Consider the following 21,581-nt stretch of genomic DNA (forward strand, 5'->3'; position numbering starts at 1 on the left):
CTGTTATGACTCGGTCGTACGGTGCCCACGTAAATAAGTAAAGATATACAAATAAGAACAAATTCTAAGAAAAATTATACAATTAAAATAAGAAATTGGCCCAAGAGGGGAAAAAAAAAAAGCAAATTCCACTATCTATGATATATACATATAACATGCGTGTATATATACATACATCACGCAAACCTTCACAACTAGTTTTAGTCGACTTAGACCTACCAAACCAACCTCGAAAACAACGCGAGAGAGACGTTTGAGTGGAAATTTTCTTTTGATACTGAAAGTTTAATTTTGGAAAAAATAATAAAAATATTCATAATACGTTTCTTTTTTTTTTGTTGATAATTTAACTTTTTTAGATCTAATATATGTTTTGATATATATATATATATACACTCATTCTTAAAGCCCATTAATATACGAATTATGGAGGATACATATAGTAAAAACCCATTAATTCCCACTCTTGTGTTTGCATATATATATATATATATAATACAAAATAGAACCGATGAAAAAGCATTGTGTTGATGAGTAGGAGGATAACCACCTCGGCTTCTCTAAAGACAAAAGAATTGAATATATACAAATGAAACAACAAGTAGTTTGTAAGTGTTTTTTTTTTTTGTAGTGAAAAATAATGGGGATGTAAATGTAATGTGTATAGTGGAAAGTGGTAGGAGGTGTGTGGCTTAGATTCCTTTAACAGTTAATTACTTCCTTTTTTTATTTCTTTATTGTGGGGAAAAAGGCTTTTTAGAGCAGCCTTACCCGGAAAAAACACACATCCCATCTTCTTCCCGTTGAATGAGGCCACCATTACCTCTCTCTCTCTCTCTCTCTCTCTCTCCGCCTTTATTCTCTAGTGTTCTTTTTCACTCTTTTTTTTCGCCTCTTTCACTTTTTTTTCACCAATATTCTCTCTTCTACTCCGTATTCACATATATATTTACTACGGTTATAACTTTGTAATATAAACTCTGAAAAACCAATAGGGCTTTGCTTTCTGTCTACGCACCGCTATAAACGTATATACAAGAGAGAACTAATTAAACGGTTATAGATAATCAATATATATATATATATTGTTAAGGAATGCTCTGAAATGGCAAACCCTCTGAAGAAAGCGGAGGGTTTAGAGAGAAATAAATGAAGCTGGACACGTGGAGGGTAATTCCGGTACTTCACGAGGAGGTCGTTATAAGCTGTTGCAGCGTCTTCTTCCTCCAGAATTCTGTTTTTCCTTCTCAGTCTTTTTCTTGCTCTCATTCTTTCATTCTCTCCTCTGCGTATTCGTCGATCCTTTCATCGGTTGTATGTTTTTCGATCGTCGTCGTCTCTCGATCTCGTTATAGTGGATTGCCAGGTTCACTTGGCCGTGACGTAGGATTCAAAGGAATCCGAACACGTAAAATCTCTTGTGCATTGTCTTTCTTTTCGCTTTCAGTACCAAATCGATTCACGGAGAATACTCGATCACGGAACAACAAGTACAAGTGGTATCAGAGCCCGGCTGTACAAGGGACCCTAGCATCGAGTGTTTCGATTCATCAAGATCCATCAATTCTCAAGGAATTAATAGCAATGGCAACAGCTGTATCGGTGGTTAAACTAGATGTGGAGAAATTTGATGGCAAGGCAGATTTCTCTCTGTGGAAAGATAAGGTACTCGCAAGTCTTGAAATCTTAAGATTGCATAAGGTTCTAGACGAGAACTACGTTCTCGGTAATGCCACTCAGAGTTCGGAAGAAAAAGGAAAAGAGACCAAGGCAGAACGGAAATTGGAAGATGGATCAGAAGCTGCATCAGATCAAGCATTATCTCAGGAATTGAGATATGAAACAAGTAGGAAGGTCAGGAATTTGATCTTCCTATGTCTCACAGACCAGATTATGAGGAAAGTAAAGAACGAACAAACAGCCTCAGGTATCTGGAAGGCATTGGAACGCGAGTATCTACGGAAAACTGTTCCAAGCAAGATGTTCTTGAAACAGAAACTCTTCGGATTTAAGATGGATGATGGAAAGTCGATGGAGGAAAACATAGACAACTTCAGGAAATTGGTCAGTGATCTGGGTGACCTTGAGGTGGAGATTTCAGAAGAAGATCAAGTCATGCATCTTCTAAATTCTCTTCCTGACAGGTATGAACAATTAAGAGATACTTTAAAGTACTCAAGGAAGGATTATCTGCCATTTGAAGAAGTAACCTCAGCCATATATTCAAAGGAGTTAGAATTCAAGTCCAAGACAAAGGTGAATACAGGGGAAGGTCTGGTAGTACGAAGCAAAGGAAACAAAAAAGGCAACAAGACTCAGAAAGGTAAACCATCAAAGGGGAAACCCAAGGAGAAATCTGAAACAGGCTGCTGGTTCTGCGGGAAAGAAGGTCACTTCAAAAAGGATTGCAGAAACAGAAAACGATTCTTAGAAGACCAAGCTAAGAACTCAGGTGATGTGGCAGCAGTTTCAGGGAAGGACCTCGAGTCAGAGGTCTTAACAGTTTCTGAGCAGGAGCCTTCGGAACAATGGATCTTAGATTCTGGTTGTACATTTCATATGTCACCAAGGAAGGATTGGTTCTCGAGGCTGGAATACACAGATGGTGGAAAGGTCCTAATGGGAAATAATGGATCTTGTCAAGTAAAAGGAATAGGTGAGATTAAGCTCAGACTACATGATGGCAGCATCAAAACTTTGAGTCAGGTAAGATTTATTCCTGACTTAAAGCGAAACTTAATCTCTCTAGGATCACTCGACAAAGTGGGTATGAGATATGAATCTCAGAATGGTAAACTGGAAGTGTACAAGGGAACAAGGTTAATCCTGGTTGGAAAATTAGAAGGAGGATTATATGTTCTGCAAGGAGAATCAGTTTCAGGAGAATCCCAAGTCGCAGAAGAGAAAAACCAGACATTGCTCTGGCATAGGAGACTCGGACATATGAGTCTCAAGGGACTTCAGGTGATGGGGCAGAGAGGATTACTCGGGGAAATCAAGATTAAGGAGATCGGTTTCTGTGAAGATTGTATCTTAGGAAAGGCTCACAGATCTGCATTTCCAAAAGGAAAACATGTCTCAGACGGCAAATTGGATTACATCCACTCCGATCTATGGGGCTCAGCTAATGTCACTCCATCACTTGGCAAAGCTCAATACCTCATATCTTTTATAGATGATCACTCCAGAATGGTCTGGATCTACTTGCTTAAAACCAAGGATGAGGCCTTTTCAAAGTTTGTGGAGTGGAAAACCATGGCTGAGACACAAGTTGAGAGAAAGGTAAAACACCTCAGGACAGATAATGGACTCGAATATTGCAATCAGTACTTTGATCAATATTGCAGAGACCATGGAATCAAACGCCACAGAACTTGCACCTACACACCCCAACAGAACGGAGTGGCAGAAAGGATGAATAGAACAGTGATGGATAAAGTCAGAAGCATGCTTTCAGATTCGGGTTTGGGACAAGAATTTTGGGGAGAAGCTGCTACAACGGCAGCACATCTGATAAACCTATCACCATCTAGTGCAATTGACTTTAAGATACCCACAGAAGTGTGGCATGGCAGAGAACCCTCTCTCAAGGAGCTAAGAAGATTTGGGTGCATAGCATATGCACACTCAAACCAAGGAAAGTTGCAGAACCGAGCAAAGAAAGGCATTTTTGTGGGATATCCTCAAGGTGTCAAGGGATACAGAATCTGGTTGATTGAAGAAAAGAAGATCCTAATCAGTAGGGACATATTCTTCAAGGAAGATACGGTGTACAAAGACTTGAACACCAGAGGGAATACTGGTCCAATCCACCAAGAAATCACTAGGTTCGGTATCACAAACCTTCCAGTTCAATTGTCTGATCAGTCACAAAGAGAAGACTGCTCAGCGTCAGGTGGAGATGATATAGAATCTCAGGATGAAGACACAACAGAGGATGAACTGCAGGGAACAAACCCGGATTATAATCCAACTACAGAAGCACAAGAACAAGGAAGTAATACAGATGAAACAAACCAAGGTCTACAAGACTACCTCTTAGCAAGAGACAGAGAAAGGAGGAATATACAGCTTCCTCTCAGGTTTAGAGAAGAAAGCTCGGTATCATTTGCTCTGACAGTAGCAGATGAGATTGAGTTAGATGAGCCAAAATCATTTACTCAAGCTATCCAATCAAATGACAGGAAGAAATGGCAACATGCCATGGAGGAAGAAATGCTATCCCTACAGAAAAACAAAACATGGGAACTGGTAGATAGACCAAATCATCAGAAAGTGATAGGATGCAGATGGGTTTACAAGAGAAAACCCGGGATACCAGGAGTCGAAGAACCTCGGTTCAAAGCCAGACTCGTGGCCAAAGGGTACTCTCAGAGAGAAGGAATAGATTTTAATGAAATCTACTCCCCAGTAGTGAAACACGTAAGTATCAGGCTCCTGCTCTCCTTAGTAGCCTACAAGGACCTAGAACTCGAGCAACTAGACGTCAAGACAGCATTTCTTCACGGGGATTTAGAGGAACAGATCTTCATGGACCAGCCCGAAGGCTTCACAATCAAGGGCAACTCAGGGAAGGTTTGTTTACTCAGAAAGTCATTATATGGATTGCGGCAATCACCAAGGCAATGGAACATGAAGTTTGACAGCTTCATGATACAGAAGGGATTTACTCGGAGCAAACACGATCTCTGCGTGTACTTCAAACAGGTAAGCAACAAATCCTACATTTATCTACTAATCTATGTGGATGATATGTTGGTGGCAGCGGAAAGCAAGAAGGAAATACAGAAGGTAAAGGATATGCTGGCTACACAGTTCGAGATGAAGGACCTGGGTAAAGCTAAGCGAATATTGGGAATTGACATTGACAGAAACAGGCCCAGCAAAGTTCTTACATTATCTCAGAAGGATTATCTGGAGAAGGTGTTGAACACATTTGGAATGAATGAGGGAAAGTCAGTATTAACTTCCATGGGCACTCACTTTAAGCTAAGAAGCACAGGTGATCAGGAAGAAACATTAGACTTGGATAAAACCCCCTACCTCAACGCTGTGGGAAGCATCATGTACGCCATGATAGGATCTAGACCAGATCTTGCATACTGTGTTGGTTTAGTTAGCAGGTTCATGAGTCGACCAAACAAAACTCATTGGGAAGCCGTAAAATGGATACTGCGTTATATCAAGGGAAGCTTGGACCGAAAACTGATCTACACAGACAAGACAGAGGATTTTTCAATCACAGGTTATTGTGACTCGGACTTCGCCTCAGATCTAGATAGAAGGAGATCGATAACAGGATACATCTTCACATTGGGTGGGAACGTGATAAGCTGGAGGTCATCACTACAACACGTCGTCGCCCTTTCAACAACAGAAGCCGAATACATGGCTCTTGCCGAGTCATTCAAGGAAGCATTATGGTTGAAGGGGATAACAGAGGAGCTTGGAATCAAGCAAGGACTGGTGAAGATTTTCTGCGATTCACAAAGCGCCATATGTCTCGCCAAGAACAGCGTCCATCATGAACGAACAAAACACATTGATATACGCCTGCATTTCTTGAGAGACATAGTTGCTGAAGAGAAGGTTCAGGTGTTGAAGATCAAGTCAGAGGTTAATCCAGCCGACATATTGACGAAAACACTACCGGTAGGCAAGTTCAACGAGGCGTTGGATTTGCTGAAACTTACTGAGTAGGAAACTCAGTGGATGCCAAGTAAATACGAGCTAATCCATGATGAACGAGGTGCCATTGACGAGCAAGGTGGAGTTTGTTAAGGAATGCTCTGAAATGGCAAACCCTCTGAAGAAAGCGGAGGGTTTAGAGAGAAATAAATGAAGCTGGACACGTGGAGGGTAATTCCGGTACTTCACGAGGAGGTCGTTATAAGCTGTTGCAGCGTCTTCTTCCTCCAGAATTCTGTTTTTCCTTCTCAGTCTTTTTCTTGCTCTCATTCTTTCATTCTCTCCTCTGCGTATTCGTCGATCCTTTCATCGGTTGTATGTTTTTCGATCGTCGTCGTCTCTCGATCTCGTTATAGTGGATTGCCAGGTTCACTTGGCCGTGACGTAGGATTCAAAGGAATCCGAACACGTAAAATCTCTTGTGCATTGTCTTTCTTTTCGCTTTCAGTACCAAATCGATTCACGGAGAATACTCGATCACGGAACAACAAGTACATATATATAGCATATGTATGGCCGAATTGTATTGTAATTGTGAAGTACAATTATTTTCGTTAGGAGGGGATATGTGTATAATTATAATGAGAGAGATAAAACTCAATCGGACAAGTTTTGTATATTAAATGAGACACTAACTCTATGGACCGAGCGGTAATTGGTGGGTAGGTGTTGTTAGGGCCTATCCGTACGTAGAGAGACAATGCCCCAAAGCCAGGGAGAATCTTTGGGTGAGTTTCTCAATAAATTAGGGTACTTGATGGAGACTTCAAATTGCTTTCCTAAAAATTCCAAGCCCTTTAATTCAGAATATTTATGTATAGAGTTTTTAGATATCTGACACAAAAAGAAGACCGTATAATAAGTTTTAATATGTATAACTGCAATGTCGTGTAAAAGAAAAAGAAATAGGTTATAACAACATTTTAACATTCATTGTGAGGTAAAGAAAAGCTTACAGTCCACTCGAAGATTCTGAAATTAAATTTGTATTTGTTACTAGAGATATTTTAACAAATGTACAACATGGAGAGGGTTGGTGGGTCGCATTTGGAATGTAGGGCGTCCACCCATCCTCCCTTTTTCGCCCCCACCACGTAAGCCTAATCTCATTTAACATAAACATAATAATAATAATAATAAACTATACATGATTTTGTTTACTCGAATTTGAACAATGTATGCTGTTATCTCATGTATCGGACGAAGAATCTGGAGTAGTTGTGATCTAATATTTTTACGAGATATATATATATATATATATATATATGCTTGACCGTGTATCTTGTTCTTGTGGCGAGGCTGCATGTACAGGTGCATATGTATGTATGTATGTATGTATGTATGTATGTATGTATGTATGTATGTATGTATGTATGTATGTATGTATGTATGTATGTATGTATGTATGTATGTATGTATGTATGTATGTATGTATGTATGTATGTATGTATGTATGTATGTATGTATGTATGTATGTATGTATAGGTGTGTGTGTGTGTGTGTGAAGGACATATATAGGCAAACAGTTTGGAGAGGAACCTTGAGAATTACCAATAATTAGTAAGAAAATATGGTAGTAAGTTCATGTCAATTACTGCATTAAGTTTTGTGAATTCGCAACGAATCCGTAACTGTTGCTCGAGATATATAATTTTATTGATATAAGTTCGACCGTCGCATGAGTTTTGCAATATAGCGTTGTAACAGTATTATCGCAAATAGAAGAAGAATGTTCTTTTAATTAATTTAAAAGCTTGCATGATGTAGTAGAAACATCGCCATCATCGTAATTTTCAAAGGTTGGAATCTTTAAGGATACTATAATCAATTTCGATCGTTTGAATTGATATATATATATATATATGTGTGTGTATGTGTGTGCGCGCGCTATGTTTGCATATATATGTATATATAGGTGTAATTGTTTATGATTAACGCTTGGTTAGTAGTGGCTGCGCGTGCAACGGTGATACAGGCAACTTTAAGCAAGTTGGTCGTTAGAACCCCTAAAAGAGAAAAGGGGAAATCATAATTAATATTAAAAGTGAAATTCGCATATTCCATTTTATTATGTGTGTATATATACATATATATATATATATATATAAAGGTTTATCATTAAAGTTTGATCAGCAAATTAAAAGTAGGTCCGAAAAGATTGACAATGTTTTTGTCTCCATGTTATTAAACAAATTAATATTCTGACGTACTTACGAAATTCCCGAGTCCGTTATCTTTTTTTCCCACGTCTGTGTTTTTATTTAATTTTTTATTATGAAATTATAAATAGTTTATAATACGACCGATGTGTCGATTATATGGACCGACTCTACATGAAAATTTAACATTTCTGAATATTCTAATAATTAATGACTTTAATAACCGGATGTTAATATGCGACCACAAATGTGACATGTCAAAAGATTCGTGAAACGTACAAATTTAGTGCTCATAGTTATAATATCTATAAGCTCTGTTTTAAAAAAACATAAATTTTGTCGTTGTACCTACTCAAAGTGACAAGACAACATCCAAAGTTCGAATATTCCCTCCTTTTTTCCTCTGAATAATCCATTTCCATGGCTCTGAACACCTATCTATCATCGTCATTAACTTTATATATATATAATCTAAGAAGCAAATTCACAATCACTCCATAATATAATGAGTTCAAAAAAAGTACACATGCAAATCATCATAGAAACCTAAAACACAAACGACAAATCTTTTACATATCTAGATATCGGGAGCGGCAAATAAAACATACCACTCCTCACACGATCGATTCAGTTCTTCAAGTTATACATACTCTATACATTAATCTAAAAACACGCATTATTTCGAATAATTAGAGTCGTCAGTGTCCACACTGTTCGAGAAGGGCATCCAATAACGAAGTCGGGGGATCGGGCATGAGGCACGAGATGGGAGGAATTGTGAGCTCTTCGGCGTTCCCATAAGCTTTCCAGCAAAAGGGATCAAGAACGATGTCGCCAATGGCGGGAAGCAACTCGATGTCGGATAGGGTTAGGTTCGTGCATGGGACCGAGTCGCTGCAGCCGAAATGCATGGGAGGGCTCCTTATGTCGTACGTACCCTTTATGCTTTCGTACGTTATGTCCGATACAAACACCGCGGACGTTTTGTTCGAGCAATCTCTGGATAGACAGTAGTATTGATCGATGATCATAGGGTTTCGGACATTGTCCACGTGGATGTTGCTGAATGTGACACCCGACACAGCCCCGGACCCGCCTTGCCATGTCTTGATTCGGACACCGTTGGCAGATTGTTTTATGACGGAGTCTCTCACCGTTATGTTCGATACGCATGCTCGTGAGTTGTGGTTGCCTAGGCTTCCAATACTGATATATATGTCCAATATAATAATTAGTGGGGTAAAGTTTTTTTTTGTAATAATGAGAATTTTAAACGTTTATTTATTCATACGTTTGGACCGTTCTAGGTACCTTATTCCGTGACCGCCGGGACCGCAAGTGAGATTCCTTATATCGACATCATAAGATCCAGAACCAATCGACACACAATCATCTCCTGCGAATTATTTAAATGGAAAAAATCATTCAGACAAGAAAATATCCAGCGAATTAACTCCAATATATATATATATATATATATATATATGTATATATACATATATGTATATGTACCGTTGGAGATAACGGAGTTGTAGATTTGGACGGAGTTGGAATTCTCGACGTGGATGCCGTCGGGGTTGGGGCTCAACGCCGGGGCGGTGATGTGAAGGGAATGGACGTGAACGTCTTTACAGCCATCGAATCTAAAATGGAACTGCGGGCTGTTTTTTATCCTCAGTCCTTCCACCGTTAAGTTAGAGCTCATGAAGAATCTTATGGCCTATTATATATAAGAGTATATTATATTAGTTTAAAACCCACTCATTTAATATCAAAAGTATAATATTGATCTGAAAGATAAATAATATTTTATTTTTTGAAAAAAAATGTGACTTTTGATGAACTTACGATGGGGCTGTCACAAGGTCCGACGACGTACTCAGTTTTGTTGGCGGACTGTTGAACATACGATCCGATAATAACGACATGGGCATTCAAATGTTGCACATAAAAAACATAATCCAAAATTAATGAATATATACATATAAATATATATGTGTGTGTGTGTGTGTGAGTTTGGAATGTTACCCGGTGCGGTTTGCAGGGGAGATCCCACCATTTTTGTCCGCGTCCGTCAATAACGCCGGCGCCTTTGAGAGACATTCCGTTGATTCTGTAGAAGACGAGCCATTGCCTTTTACTTATGTTGCTCGGCCACGACTCCGGTCCATCTGGTGGCACAATTGTCCCGTCCACCTATTTACCAAACGGACGATCAAAACACCGAAAACCCATCAACCAAAATCTCGTTATATGTACATGGCGTCCAAGCTATTGGATAGTAAACAAGAAAGATGTGATCTTTTAAGAGTCAAGAATGTGTGAGAGAAGGATTAGTACTTGCAAGATTTGGTATGAGCGGCAAGGACCAGTGAAAATGGTGGACTGAATCATGAAGGTGAAGCCGTAAGGCACAAGCAAGACAGACGTGGTGACGTTTTCGTTGCTGCAGGCCGAATCCCACGCCGTTTTGAAAGCCTCCGTGTCGTCGGTGACACCGTCTCCGACCGCACCAAACTTCCTGACGTCGTAGATGCCTTCATCACCGGACGGATCATCGGAAGGTGGCGGCTCGTTCGGGTCCGGAGAAAGACAAGGAGGCTGAGAGATAGACGAAGAAGGAGGCTCGGAAATGTGTGAAGATTTCGGGCCGTGATGATTGTGCTTGTCGTGTTTCTCTTTGTGGTGATGGTATCTAGCTTCGGTCACAGGGGATAAAACAAGAGAGAACGTGATGAAGAAAGCTAAGAACAAGAGAGGCGGATCCCGAGAAATCGACATTTTTAGGGTTATGGGTTTGATCTGAAATTGGGAATTTTGAGGTTTGAGCTTTGAATGTGTGAAGTGGGGGAAAGGAGTGAAGAAACAGAACCGCACTAACTTTAAAAACTTGTAAGAAGAAAAGCGAGTTTAAAGAGTCCTATGGTTTTGTGTTCTTTGGAAAATAATATTTGCAGCGGAAGCAGACATCTCTGCCTTCCTTTTATAACTGCGAGTGTGAGATTGGTGGGCCATAAAGTTGAGACTGGTTCCCATTTTTAACAAAAATAATAATAATTTCGGAAGGAATTTTCTCTATTCTTTTGGTGTTATATTAATCCAACTTGAATGATCTTTTACCATGTTTATACAAAATTGCGCATATATACTCTTCATTTAAGAGAATTATTTATGGAAATTTTCACATAATTATAATTATATCTTAATTAGACTGGATTTGTTATAAGCTTAAATTTTGCATTTATAACAAGTGATGACAAGTGAAAGTTTTTACTCTTGTAGCAATTATAAACTCATCATTTTTTAATGTAAATGTAAATTTGTATTAATGTAATATTCAAGTGAAAGTTATACGACCCACTACATCTTCTATAATCTGTTCAAGATAGAATTTAAGTTATCGGGGATATAGTATATTTGTAAAAAGGGTACATGTATGATAGACAGAAGGTACGTATATAGGGCTTCGACCGACCAAATTCCATTACGCATTTTCATTTTTTTAATTGTTTTTGTAAAGAATGTGGAGGCTGCATGGGAATTAATGTAATAACACAGCGATTAAATTTATTTAAAATTTCCCTTCTCCCCCATGTTATGGTTCAGATTCGGTAATATGTAGGATATCTTATAATGTCATGGAAAGTATCTATGAATTTTGAACTGTATTTTGATTTCATTAATTAATATAAATTATTTGGACATAATTAGTATGCTAAACTGTGTAAGACAGTTCAATACAGCTTAGAGGGGCATGTGCTCAGACGATTTTAAGCGATCATTAGAATGAAAACCCTTATTTGGTGGAAAATAATTAGGTAGCACAAAAAAAAAAAAACTAAAACATGAATTTTACAATATACTACAAATGAATAATTATTGCAATATCATTTACTTATTTTAAATTTATAATAAATTATTTTATTGTTTTGCAATATATTTTACGAGTTTACAAAATAGAGTAAAAAAGTACATACGATGAAAGATGAATTCAGCTAAATGATCCGAGAGAGATATATTTATAGAACTTGCATTGAAAATGTAAATTCAAATACGTTTATATAGTTATTTTTATAAAAATACAAAAAATGTATTATTCTAAATATATTTGCAAATATTTCATGTGATTATATATGTTCCATATATTTGAATACCCACATGATCATGTCCATTATACACAGATTACGAAAATCTTCTCCGAAGAAATAACATTAAGAGCGGTCTCTCCCTCTATCTCAACTTACATTTGACTAAGTTCACTTAATTAATGGTGCGGCGGACAATCCATAACATTTACTCCGATATTATAAATAAATATGTATTTCATTTTAATATTCCTATAAATGGTTGTATCATTAATTACCCAGAGGAAATGGATCGTCAAGAAATCACATCATGTGATCAACAAAATAATAAAATTTTAAAAAAATTCAGAATATGTAGTAAAGTTTAACCATAGCAAAAAACATGTAACATGAAAAGCATTATCATCCACCACGGATAAAATTGACTACAATTGATATAAATATCATTTGGAATTTGGAAATTATAAAATCCAAATTCCAAAGGAACAAAAGAGTTTGTCCACGAGTGGGTTATATCCGTTTGCATCCTCTTTCGGCTTCTTCAGTGGCCAATCCACTTTCATTTATGATATTTTATAAATGAAATTTTATCATATAGTTTTTTTATATCTTTTATTTTTTTTCATTAGAAAAATACTTATAACCGACCACCCATTATTGTTACAGGTACACCCCCAAAACACTATTGTCTGGTCTGAATTTCACCGCCGCTTTCACTTTTCGGTGGAGGCCAATTATGCTCTCTTTTTTCCTCCCACATTTTTATTTTCTCCCTTTTTCCCATTTCATAATAAATTCCAAATACAATTATAGTCTTCATACATTTCTCCGTATATTATTACAACTAGTTACGTATATATATAGTTAACAAAAATATTAGTGTAGTATGAAATTTAATTTTTAGAATACTGATTTTTTTCAAACTGTTATAATAATTTAATTCAGTAATTAAGTGGATATGCTCGAGGGTATAAATGTTGGAAAAAAAATAAACTTTTTTTTTTGGGTGATAAAATGGAGGAACAATTATAACATGGGATTAAGAGAATGAAAATCAATTATACATGAATCTGACCTCAGCCTCCACACAAATGGCGGCTACAATACGACATGCACTAACTAATACTAAAATGCTTTAACTAAAAGTCAAGTCGTACTTTAGTGGTTTCTTACAAAATTCGATTGGAATTTAGAGATCGTATTCTAATAATTTCAAAAATATGATTTATGGTATAGAAAAAAATACATATAACTTGTGCAAATCCAAGATTAAGAAAAATGCACTTCTCTATCACCTAGAAGACATGTCTTAGACTCTTAGCAATATTTAGAAATTAGATGTATTTATATATATATGTATGTATGTATGTATAGGTATTGCCATATGGGAGGTCAAATGAAGATTTCAAATCCAATCCTACATTATCAATATGCCTCTATTTTTTGTTTTCTCTCCAATATAACGGGCAAGTAATAAATTAAAATGAACGTTCATGTGTACAAGTTGGTCCAGTTAAGGCAATAACCTATGGTATACTACTAATTAAAATCTAAGAATATATATATATATATATATGTGTGCATAGGGCTGCTTTTTAGGGTATGTGTAGATGGGCATGCTTCATACGAAAGATACCACGTTTGCGAAGGTGATGAGAACTGCCATTTGAATATTTGGCCCCCAACCTAAGAGATTTCATAGATACCCTTTGCTTCAATAAGAGTATATGTCGCCATACTGTGCTCCATCCTTGATCCTATTGATATATTCTTTCTTATTATAAGATTTTAGCTTATGCTTTTTTTTATAGGATTTTTCCTGACCAATTAATATTTTATTTGTTATAAATGATGGTTCGAGAAGGAGTTTTTTTTCGGAGTAATTTGATTAAAAAAAATAATGATAAATTATTCTTTTTGGGTTTTTCAAATACATTGGAAATTTGCGTGTAATATAATGGTTAAAAGTTTTAGAATATTGGAGATGAAGGCATTGGTCGGCTAAATCAAATGATGAAAAATCATTTTTTTTTCTTTTTTCTGATACACTTCCGCATGATTCACCATCACTTTCCCACTCAACTCTCACTTGGACTCTTCTTTGTACCCATCGCTAAGCCTCCGATTCGTTCGGAAGCTTCCTCAGAGATTCTATGCTTCAAGCCTAAGGGCCTCACGGCAAATAACACGAAATCTTTGGAATGGGCTCGAGGCCCAGCCCATTAGTATATTCGACGCTCTCTAACGCAAAGGCCCAATCATAACCAAATCACGAAACAATTCGCAAACAATATCATATTTTCTTTTCGGAAAAAAAACAAGCTTTTGCAAACTGATTTCAAATTTTAAAGGGCATATAACATAAAAGAATTTTAATTTCTTAGGTTAAAAAATAAATAAATTAATATAAAAGTTAATTATTTTTTTAATTATGCATGGTCTTCGCGAGGACAGCAAAACGTTCCATTCCGCCACGAATCAGGTTCTCCATGAAGGGTTTCAACGCCTGGTTTTTTTTGGGGAAAACACATAAAGATAGAATTAGATCTTACAAAAAAAAGATATTACCAATTTATTATAAAGTTTATATGCAAAAAAAAAATGTTAACCAGAGTAAATGGGGCTAATTGGTAGGGGACTTCAAATGCGAAATTCATCTGAAAGAAAGAAAGAAAGAAAAAACGCATTGAATAAACGAAAAATATTATTTTAATTCTTATATTATACAATAATATGTAATGGGTTATATAAAAAAAATAATATGTAATGGGAAATGAACCAAAAAAAATATAAAAGCAACATATTACTTGACCTCTACTAAACACGAGGAAGGGCCCCTTGGAAAAAACCGAACGCTGCCTCTGTTAAGCACACACACCAGAAAGTTACTGGTTTTTCTATGATTTAACAGCCAAAAATTATAATTGTAATTAAAGGATAATATAATTATTTTTTTTTCCTTCTATTTTTAAGCGTAAATTATAATTTTTATTTCCATGGACAACTAAGCGAATAATCTCAGTCACTCTTTTAACGTTGTATAAAATTTTACCTGTTGGCAAAACCTTCAAGAGATATCCATTGGATCTTCTTGTTAGGAATTGGCTGTACACGAGAAATTCTAGCTGTTAATAAAGATTTTAAAAAATAATACTACCAACGTTTGTATCCATTTTCTCGTATAAACTGCATATATATATATATATATATATATATATATATATACCTGCAACGTTTTCGCAAGAAAACTATGTTCGATATGTTGTCCGAACGGTTCGAGCTTTATCCGATATCGAGATAGACTCGGATTGTCATGTGATACCTATTAAAAAAAAATAAAGATAAAACAATATTTTCTGCAATAAAAAAAATGGAGTTGAAGGATCATAAATATTTATTTATTTTTTTTTTTATAAAAAGGATCATAAATATACATTGTACAGAGAGTTGAGCGTTGGAAAAATAAAAATAATGGGTGATAGTATACCTCAACAGATGAACAAAAGGGCATCCACTTGGGAACCAAGTCGCGATCGGAGTATAACTCGTAAGCAACAGAAGCTGGTGTATCTACCACCATTTTCACCCTGCGATGAAACAATATATATTTATTTTTATGTGTATATAAACTCTTGCAATTAAAATAAAAATCCAGACTTGATATATATACACGTGACTATAATGGTTTCATGGAACGACGGCGAAAGAATCTTGTATGGTTTGTATCTACGCGTATAATCTCATAAAGTTTGGAACTTTATATATCGTCCCGCATGTATGTCTGTGTATATGCATATGTGTGAATCACTATAGTAGACGAAGGATTACGCACGTGACGTCTTGCCACTGCATGACTGGCCTGAAGGCTCTGGGGGAAGGATTGGAGGAAACGTCAAGTTTTACGCGAAATTTTGCAGAGAGAGACGGAGAGAATGACGAAATCAATGGCGGTGCCTGAGAAGAAGATCTTCGTGATGCAGGTAAAGTTTCAAGCTTGTGGCTTCTTCTCGGTACCCTTCTGAATAAAACGGAAGATTTCGCGTTTGGAACTGTACAAGAAACTGCAGACATTTCTAGAGAGAGAGAATGGGTTTGGTCTTTCCCTTGTTCGATGAACAGCAAGGTCGATTGCTTAATATATATATATATATATATATATATGTGTGTGCATTATTAATGATGTTAATTAAATTATGGGGATCCATTAATTAGGGTATGAATGGATTGAAATGTAGCAAAGGTGGTTAAGATAGGTTAATGTCGGCATCGGAAATTGAGCACCACAATACCAAAAGGGTGTGCGTATTATTTTCTTTCTACGCCTACCTGAATATAAGGGGTGCATCTTGGTGTGCCCGTTTCTACGCCCACCCCTCTGTCTCCTCTTAAATCGCACACTCATTACATATTCGCCATTATAATTCAAATCAATTTCAATCCAGCACTAACAATTTTTATTTTTCGTTTGCAATACGAGTTATTAGAGTTTTCTTTTTTTTGGGTCATTATAGAGATTTATAATGTTGATTTTTTATTCATTTTAATACATCTTTATTAATTTATTATATTTGTACTGCGATGGTGCTGTGTTAATATAAAAAATAATGTTTTTTTGATAAAAATAAATTCAGTAATATTAACAGCTGAGAGAAGACCAAATTATATAATAGTACGAGAGACGTTTCAGAGCTGACTCACGCACACCACGCAAATGGTGACGTGTTCCGCAAGCAAAGGAAAGCTCTCTTTGCGTGACTTTAGCTTCATTCCCATCTGTCGGTTTGCGGGTCTCTTGTCTTTTTATTTCGTTCCTGATCCAAAGCTAACGTCTTTGGCGATAATATCACTTCCATATTCAGACGAATATTATAATTAAAGTTTACATAGAAGTGATTTGTATAATCAGAAATCCGCAAAACCCTAATCAGAAAACTGAATCGAATTCACTGTTTTCATATTCAGGAGGATCGAAGCTGGGATTTATGGACGAAATCCTGTAAAGCTGACCTAAGTGGTTTTGGCCAAGGCAGCAAAACGTTCAAGGCCTTGTCTAAGCAATCCCTCGAGAAATGGACGTAGCGCCTTCATGAAAAAACAAAGGGTCAGACACGACAAGTTCTGTTCCGAAAAACCTGGAACTCTGGAAGCAAGTGAAGCTGAGATTAGGGTTAGAGTAACTCACGGATGCCACAGGGATCAACAGCGTCGGGACTTCGTATGAAACCGTCAGCTAAAGCGAGAATAAACCCACCAAAAAAAAAAAAAGTTAAGTGTTAGGACACGTGAAGGATTGGATTTGTTGCGACGAAGAGTGTTCTTACTTCTACAACACATGATGAGGGGCCTTTCCCGAAGAACCGAACACTGCCCCTGTCATTGTGAGAGTGAATCAGTTCTTCAGAGTTTCAAATCTTACTGGCAAGAGAGTGAAAAATCAAAGATCAGTTCTCTCAGACACGTTTCCGATCGATACCTGTTTGGAAGTCCCTCGAGAGATCTCCAATGAATCTTTTGATTAGGAGTAGGCTGCATCCAAAAAGAAACACTCTTGATTCCGTATGGGCTGCAAGTTATAAATGTTAACGTCATCTAAAGACAATTATACGAAATCAAGATATAAGGAACACATTACTGAATTCCAGACAACCTTGTACCGAAACTGTTCAATGTTTTATCGATAAGATAACTCAAGTCTCCAAGACAATGTCTGAAACCCAATCAAAAGATTATTAAAGCCATTTTTTAAAACTACTATGTCTTGGCACTTGCCTGCAAGTTTCTGGCGAGCCAAGAATACTCGATATTTTGACCAAACGCCTTATATTTCAAAGCCCAACGAGATTGATCAGGTTTGTCCTTCAGCACTCTTTCTTCCGGCATCACTCTTAAAACGCCATCCAATTTATAGAAGCACAGGATTTCCAAGATCGAAATTCCCTTTTTCCCGTCTTAACCAATGTTCGAGTCTCTAATTTCCGATGTTTCAATCTCGCAGTCTCTATATTTCGGTTCCACAATTTGGTATAGCTTTCAAACCACATGTCTCAAAGACTAACAGCTTCTAGATTGATGGACAATATGGTACTTGTAGCAATAGAGAGAATCACGAGTTCTTGCCTGTAGATTCCGAGCAAGCCATGAATACTCGATATCCTGTCCAAACGCCTTGTACTTGAGTGACCACCGCGATAAATCTGGCTTGTCCTTCAGCACCTTTAAAGAAACAACAAAACACAGCTCCTTTCTGGTTATACAGATCAAGAACCACCGAAGGCAAAGACGATGACTCAAGATTGATGATCGGAGCAATTGAATCTACCTCGACGGATGAAATGAAGGGCATCCATTTGGGGAATGATTCACGGTCCAAATAGAATTTATAAGCCACCGAAACTGGAACATCCACTTCCTTCTTCACCCTGAATCCCCTCACCTCACCCAACAAAGAAGATTCACATTTACTCAGAACTATGCTTGTTTTTTTCTACCTTTTCATGGCATTACAGATCAATCCTCTAGAATCGTATCCAGACCATTGGCTCTAATGGAAACGTTGTCATGTTGTCAAAGAGATTGCAGATTTGAGTTTCAGACAATTTTTTTTTTTTTTTTGCGGGGAATCTGAATCTGATAGAACCCAGTAAAGCACAGGAAGAACTCAACAAGAGAAATAGCGAGAGCAAGAAGGAGGATTTACGTGCAGTCTTGCCACTCCATGGAAGTAGAGAGGCGTTTGGTAACGGCGAAACTCGAGCTGTGATGAACAGGAGACGATGGCGCATTGAGAGAGAACGATGAAGGCTTACGAGGAGAAGATGAAGCGTATCTGCAACTGATGCAAATGGGTGTTTGCAGAATCGCGAATTTGCAGCTACTGGGCAGTTGATTGATCGGTGGTATCGGATTTCTCGCGGATACAGACATTATCTTCTTTTGGAGGATAAGAAGAACGTCCACCACAAATGCCGTCGAGATATTACTCTGTTCGCAGCTTAGGTGGACCGGCTCCGTCCCTATTCGTACGGCTTTCTCGAATACAAAATCAGATTTTCCATTATGGTAAGACTAGTCACACACTCACACACTCACACACACACACACACACACACACATATGTAAAATAAACAATCTTTATTCATATAAACACTAGACTGTGGTTTCGATCCAGTCAAAGGTAAAAACTGTCAACAAAAGAAACAATGGCGTTCTTTTTACATGCGAATGAAGAAAAGCCATTGTTATAAGCGGTGAATCTGTAAATCTAGCAGCGTTTAAAAGAAAAAATGGTAAAAGCCCGAGTCTTTAAGGGTCGAAATCAATGGAAAAAGGGTCGAAAATTTTTCGCAACCGGGATGAATTCTTGGAGCTTTCACCAAGCAAATTTGAACTGCAGCAAAACCGGTCGAAGTTAAAGGCCGGTTTCAGGATATATGACATGCCCAAAAGTGACTTAGTTCTTGAAATAAGATTTTGTAGTGTGATACCTTAAGGGGTCTTTGTAGCTGTGCTTTTCGCTATTTCTGCAAATATCTCCAAACTTTGTCGGATCATTCCTTGCATAAGCGGCTGGAGCGCCTTCAAGGAGGGAAGAACAAGACACGGTTAGATCTTTTAGTCAAACATCCAGAACAAACAATGGTACGAAGGAAAGGAAAAGAACTCTTACTGATGCAAATGGGACTAACAGAAGAGGAACTTCATACGCAAACGTCAACTGTAATAAGACAGAACAGTTGCAGAAAAAAAAAATCAAAGTAGATGAGATTTCTGTCATGATGTATGTAACTGAAACGTAGTAATAGGGGAAAGATCAACGAAGGAGTCTTACTTCTACTTCGCATGATGAAGGTCCTCTTGGGAAAAACCGAACGGTGCCCCTGTTTATATCCAAACTCTTCACATCAAATTCGAAAGAGAGAATGAAAAGTTTGACAAAAACAAAAACAAAAGTTTGAGAGATTTGATTTCGCATCGTAGAACTTCAAGGTTTCAAAAACTTAAAAAAAGTAGTGATATGGCTAGAAGGATCATACAAAATTTGCAACAGTCAACTCATTCAAGTTCTCTTACTTGTTGGGAAGGCCTTCGAGTGATATCCAGTGAATTTTCTGATTCCGTATGGGCTGCAAGTTATAAATGTTAACGTCATCTAAAGACAATTATACGAAATCAAGATATAAGGAACACATTACTGAATTCCAGACAACCTTGTACCGAAACTGTTCAATGTTTTATCGATAAGATAACTCAAGTCTCCAAGACAATGTCTGAAACCCAATCAAAAGAGTATTGAAGCCATTTTTTAAAACTACTATGTCTTGGCACTTGCCTGCAAGTTTCTGGCGAGCCAAGAATACTCGATATTTTGACCAAACGCCTTATATTTCAAAGCCCAACGAGATTGATCAGGTTTGTCCTTCAGCACCTGTGAAACTAAAACAGAATATCACCTCCACCGGCTTCTTAACACAAACTTGATCATCTGACAAGACATCCCATGCTTTTGGAACAGACAATGTACCTCCACAGATGATATGAATGTCATCCATCTAGGAATGGATTCACGGTCAGAATAGAGTTCGTAAGCAACTGATATAGGCACGCCAACCACCTTCCTTACTCTGAAATTCACCAAAAGATAGCATAAGAAGTAAGTGATTAACCACTTAAGAATCAACCCGAGGCTGGGAAAAGCTGAGGAAAAACGATCAGATGGTGAATGATGCAGTTGGATTATCAAGCTCAATTTCTCCAAAAATGAAGAAATTTCGTGACTTGAACCAGACTTTGACAATGTTTCCTCTCCGTGCAATGGAAATTATCCGAATCCGATACTGTAATTCGGAGTTTAATGAATCGGGAACACACTGTCTGATTAAATTGCTAAGATCATTACACATCGAAATGAAAGCGGCACTGTTAAATGCCAGCTATGTCGGCCCGAAAGAGAGAATGGCCCGATTCATTAAACTCAAGTACTGAACTTGACACTGCGATTTCATCGAACTCTCAACAGAGATTTCTCAAACAAACCCTAGTTTGGGTACAAAAGGACAGAATCTGAATAGCCCACAAAACTTAACAATCAAGATTCAAGAGAAGGGTTTGGAATTCGCTTACTTGCACTCTTGCCATTCCATGACAGTGGTGGATCTTTTAAAGACTGTGGAATTGAAGGGCTTATTTGGGAGGAGCCTGAGGGAGAATCTAGAAGCAAGCGACGTCACCGGAGAAGAAGAGACAGAAGAGTGTCCGAAACAGGGTAGTGTATTCCGACAATGGAATAGTCGTTTCCTGCAAACGATGCGAGCGACATGATCGTTCGGATTCGACAGAGAGACGATGGCAGCCGCCGACATCTTCTTCTTCTTCCTCGAGTGTGTGTTATGGGCTTTCTCCCTTTTCAAACAGAGGAAGGACGAAGACAATGGAGTGCGGAAGAGGAAGAAGTTGAATAGTTGGAGACAGCCACATGTCCAGTCCCTCTAATATAAAAAGAATCCTCTTTGCAATAAAAGATTAAGCCCACCCACCCACGTGTAATTTCCTCCACTTGCATATGAATCGATACCACATTACCATATATATATATATATATGATATGGAAATTTACAACATTCATTCCATCGACCCAAACGTTGTTTATACC

At 37.5% G+C, this 21,581-nt stretch overlaps 4 protein-coding genes across 6 annotated transcripts; all 4 read right to left on the reverse strand.

Moving 5' to 3' along the window:
• Nucleotides 1-8,319: 8,319 nt before the first annotated feature.
• LOC104801316 (polygalacturonase At1g48100-like) lies at nucleotides 8,320-10,782 on the reverse strand. Its single transcript, XM_010524541.2, has 6 exons — nucleotides 10,188-10,782; nucleotides 9,876-10,043; nucleotides 9,696-9,743; nucleotides 9,360-9,567; nucleotides 9,159-9,243; nucleotides 8,320-9,053 (listed from the first exon to the last, which is right to left on the reverse strand). Exons 1-6 carry the CDS (start codon nucleotides 10,626-10,628, stop codon nucleotides 8,546-8,548), a joined length of 1,458 nt encoding a protein of 485 aa, XP_010522843.1. The 5' UTR covers nucleotides 10,629-10,782; the 3' UTR covers nucleotides 8,320-8,545.
• A 3,087-nt stretch (nucleotides 10,783-13,869) lies between these two features.
• On the reverse strand, nucleotides 13,870-16,039 carry LOC104801317. Of its 2 annotated transcripts, none has more exons than XM_010524543.2 (7): nucleotides 15,765-16,039; nucleotides 15,420-15,519; nucleotides 15,159-15,254; nucleotides 14,985-15,037; nucleotides 14,740-14,793; nucleotides 14,542-14,589; nucleotides 13,870-14,438 (listed from the first exon to the last, which is right to left on the reverse strand). In XM_010524543.2, the coding sequence occupies exons 1-6, from the start codon at nucleotides 16,001-16,003 to the stop codon at nucleotides 14,586-14,588; spliced, it is 546 nt and encodes a 181-aa protein (XP_010522845.1). In that variant the 5' UTR covers nucleotides 16,004-16,039; the 3' UTR covers nucleotides 13,870-14,438; nucleotides 14,542-14,585. The 2 variants fall into 2 exon arrangements, with proteins under 2 accessions (XP_010522845.1, XP_010522844.1); XM_010524542.1 differs by having other exon boundaries at nucleotides 14,290-14,438; nucleotides 14,745-14,793.
• A 716-nt stretch (nucleotides 16,040-16,755) lies between these two features.
• Nucleotides 16,756-18,956, reverse strand: LOC104801318. 2 transcript variants are annotated; one of them, XM_010524544.2, is made up of 7 exons: nucleotides 18,630-18,956; nucleotides 18,252-18,351; nucleotides 18,050-18,145; nucleotides 17,406-17,479; nucleotides 17,254-17,302; nucleotides 17,115-17,162; nucleotides 16,756-17,014 (listed from the first exon to the last, which is right to left on the reverse strand). In XM_010524544.2, exons 1-7 carry the CDS (start codon nucleotides 18,854-18,856, stop codon nucleotides 16,940-16,942), a joined length of 669 nt encoding a protein of 222 aa, XP_010522846.1. In that variant the 5' UTR covers nucleotides 18,857-18,956; the 3' UTR covers nucleotides 16,756-16,939. The 2 variants fall into 2 exon arrangements, with proteins under 2 accessions (XP_010522846.1, XP_010522847.1); XM_010524545.2 differs by having other exon boundaries at nucleotides 17,406-17,458; nucleotides 18,630-18,951.
• A 90-nt stretch (nucleotides 18,957-19,046) lies between these two features.
• LOC104801319 lies at nucleotides 19,047-21,401 on the reverse strand. The gene is made up of 8 exons (XM_010524546.1): nucleotides 21,053-21,401; nucleotides 20,454-20,553; nucleotides 20,262-20,357; nucleotides 20,003-20,055; nucleotides 19,761-19,809; nucleotides 19,599-19,646; nucleotides 19,417-19,507; nucleotides 19,047-19,319 (listed from the first exon to the last, which is right to left on the reverse strand). The coding sequence occupies exons 1-7, from the start codon at nucleotides 21,289-21,291 to the stop codon at nucleotides 19,418-19,420; spliced, it is 675 nt and encodes a 224-aa protein (XP_010522848.1). The 5' UTR covers nucleotides 21,292-21,401; the 3' UTR covers nucleotides 19,047-19,319; nucleotide 19,417.
• Nucleotides 21,402-21,581: the final 180 nt, after the last annotated feature.

This window comes from Tarenaya hassleriana, unplaced genomic scaffold, assembly GCF_000463585.1.
Source record: "Tarenaya hassleriana unplaced genomic scaffold, ASM46358v1 Cleome7, whole genome shotgun sequence".
In the NCBI taxonomy this organism is placed as follows: domain Eukaryota; kingdom Viridiplantae; phylum Streptophyta; class Magnoliopsida; order Brassicales; family Cleomaceae; genus Tarenaya; species Tarenaya hassleriana.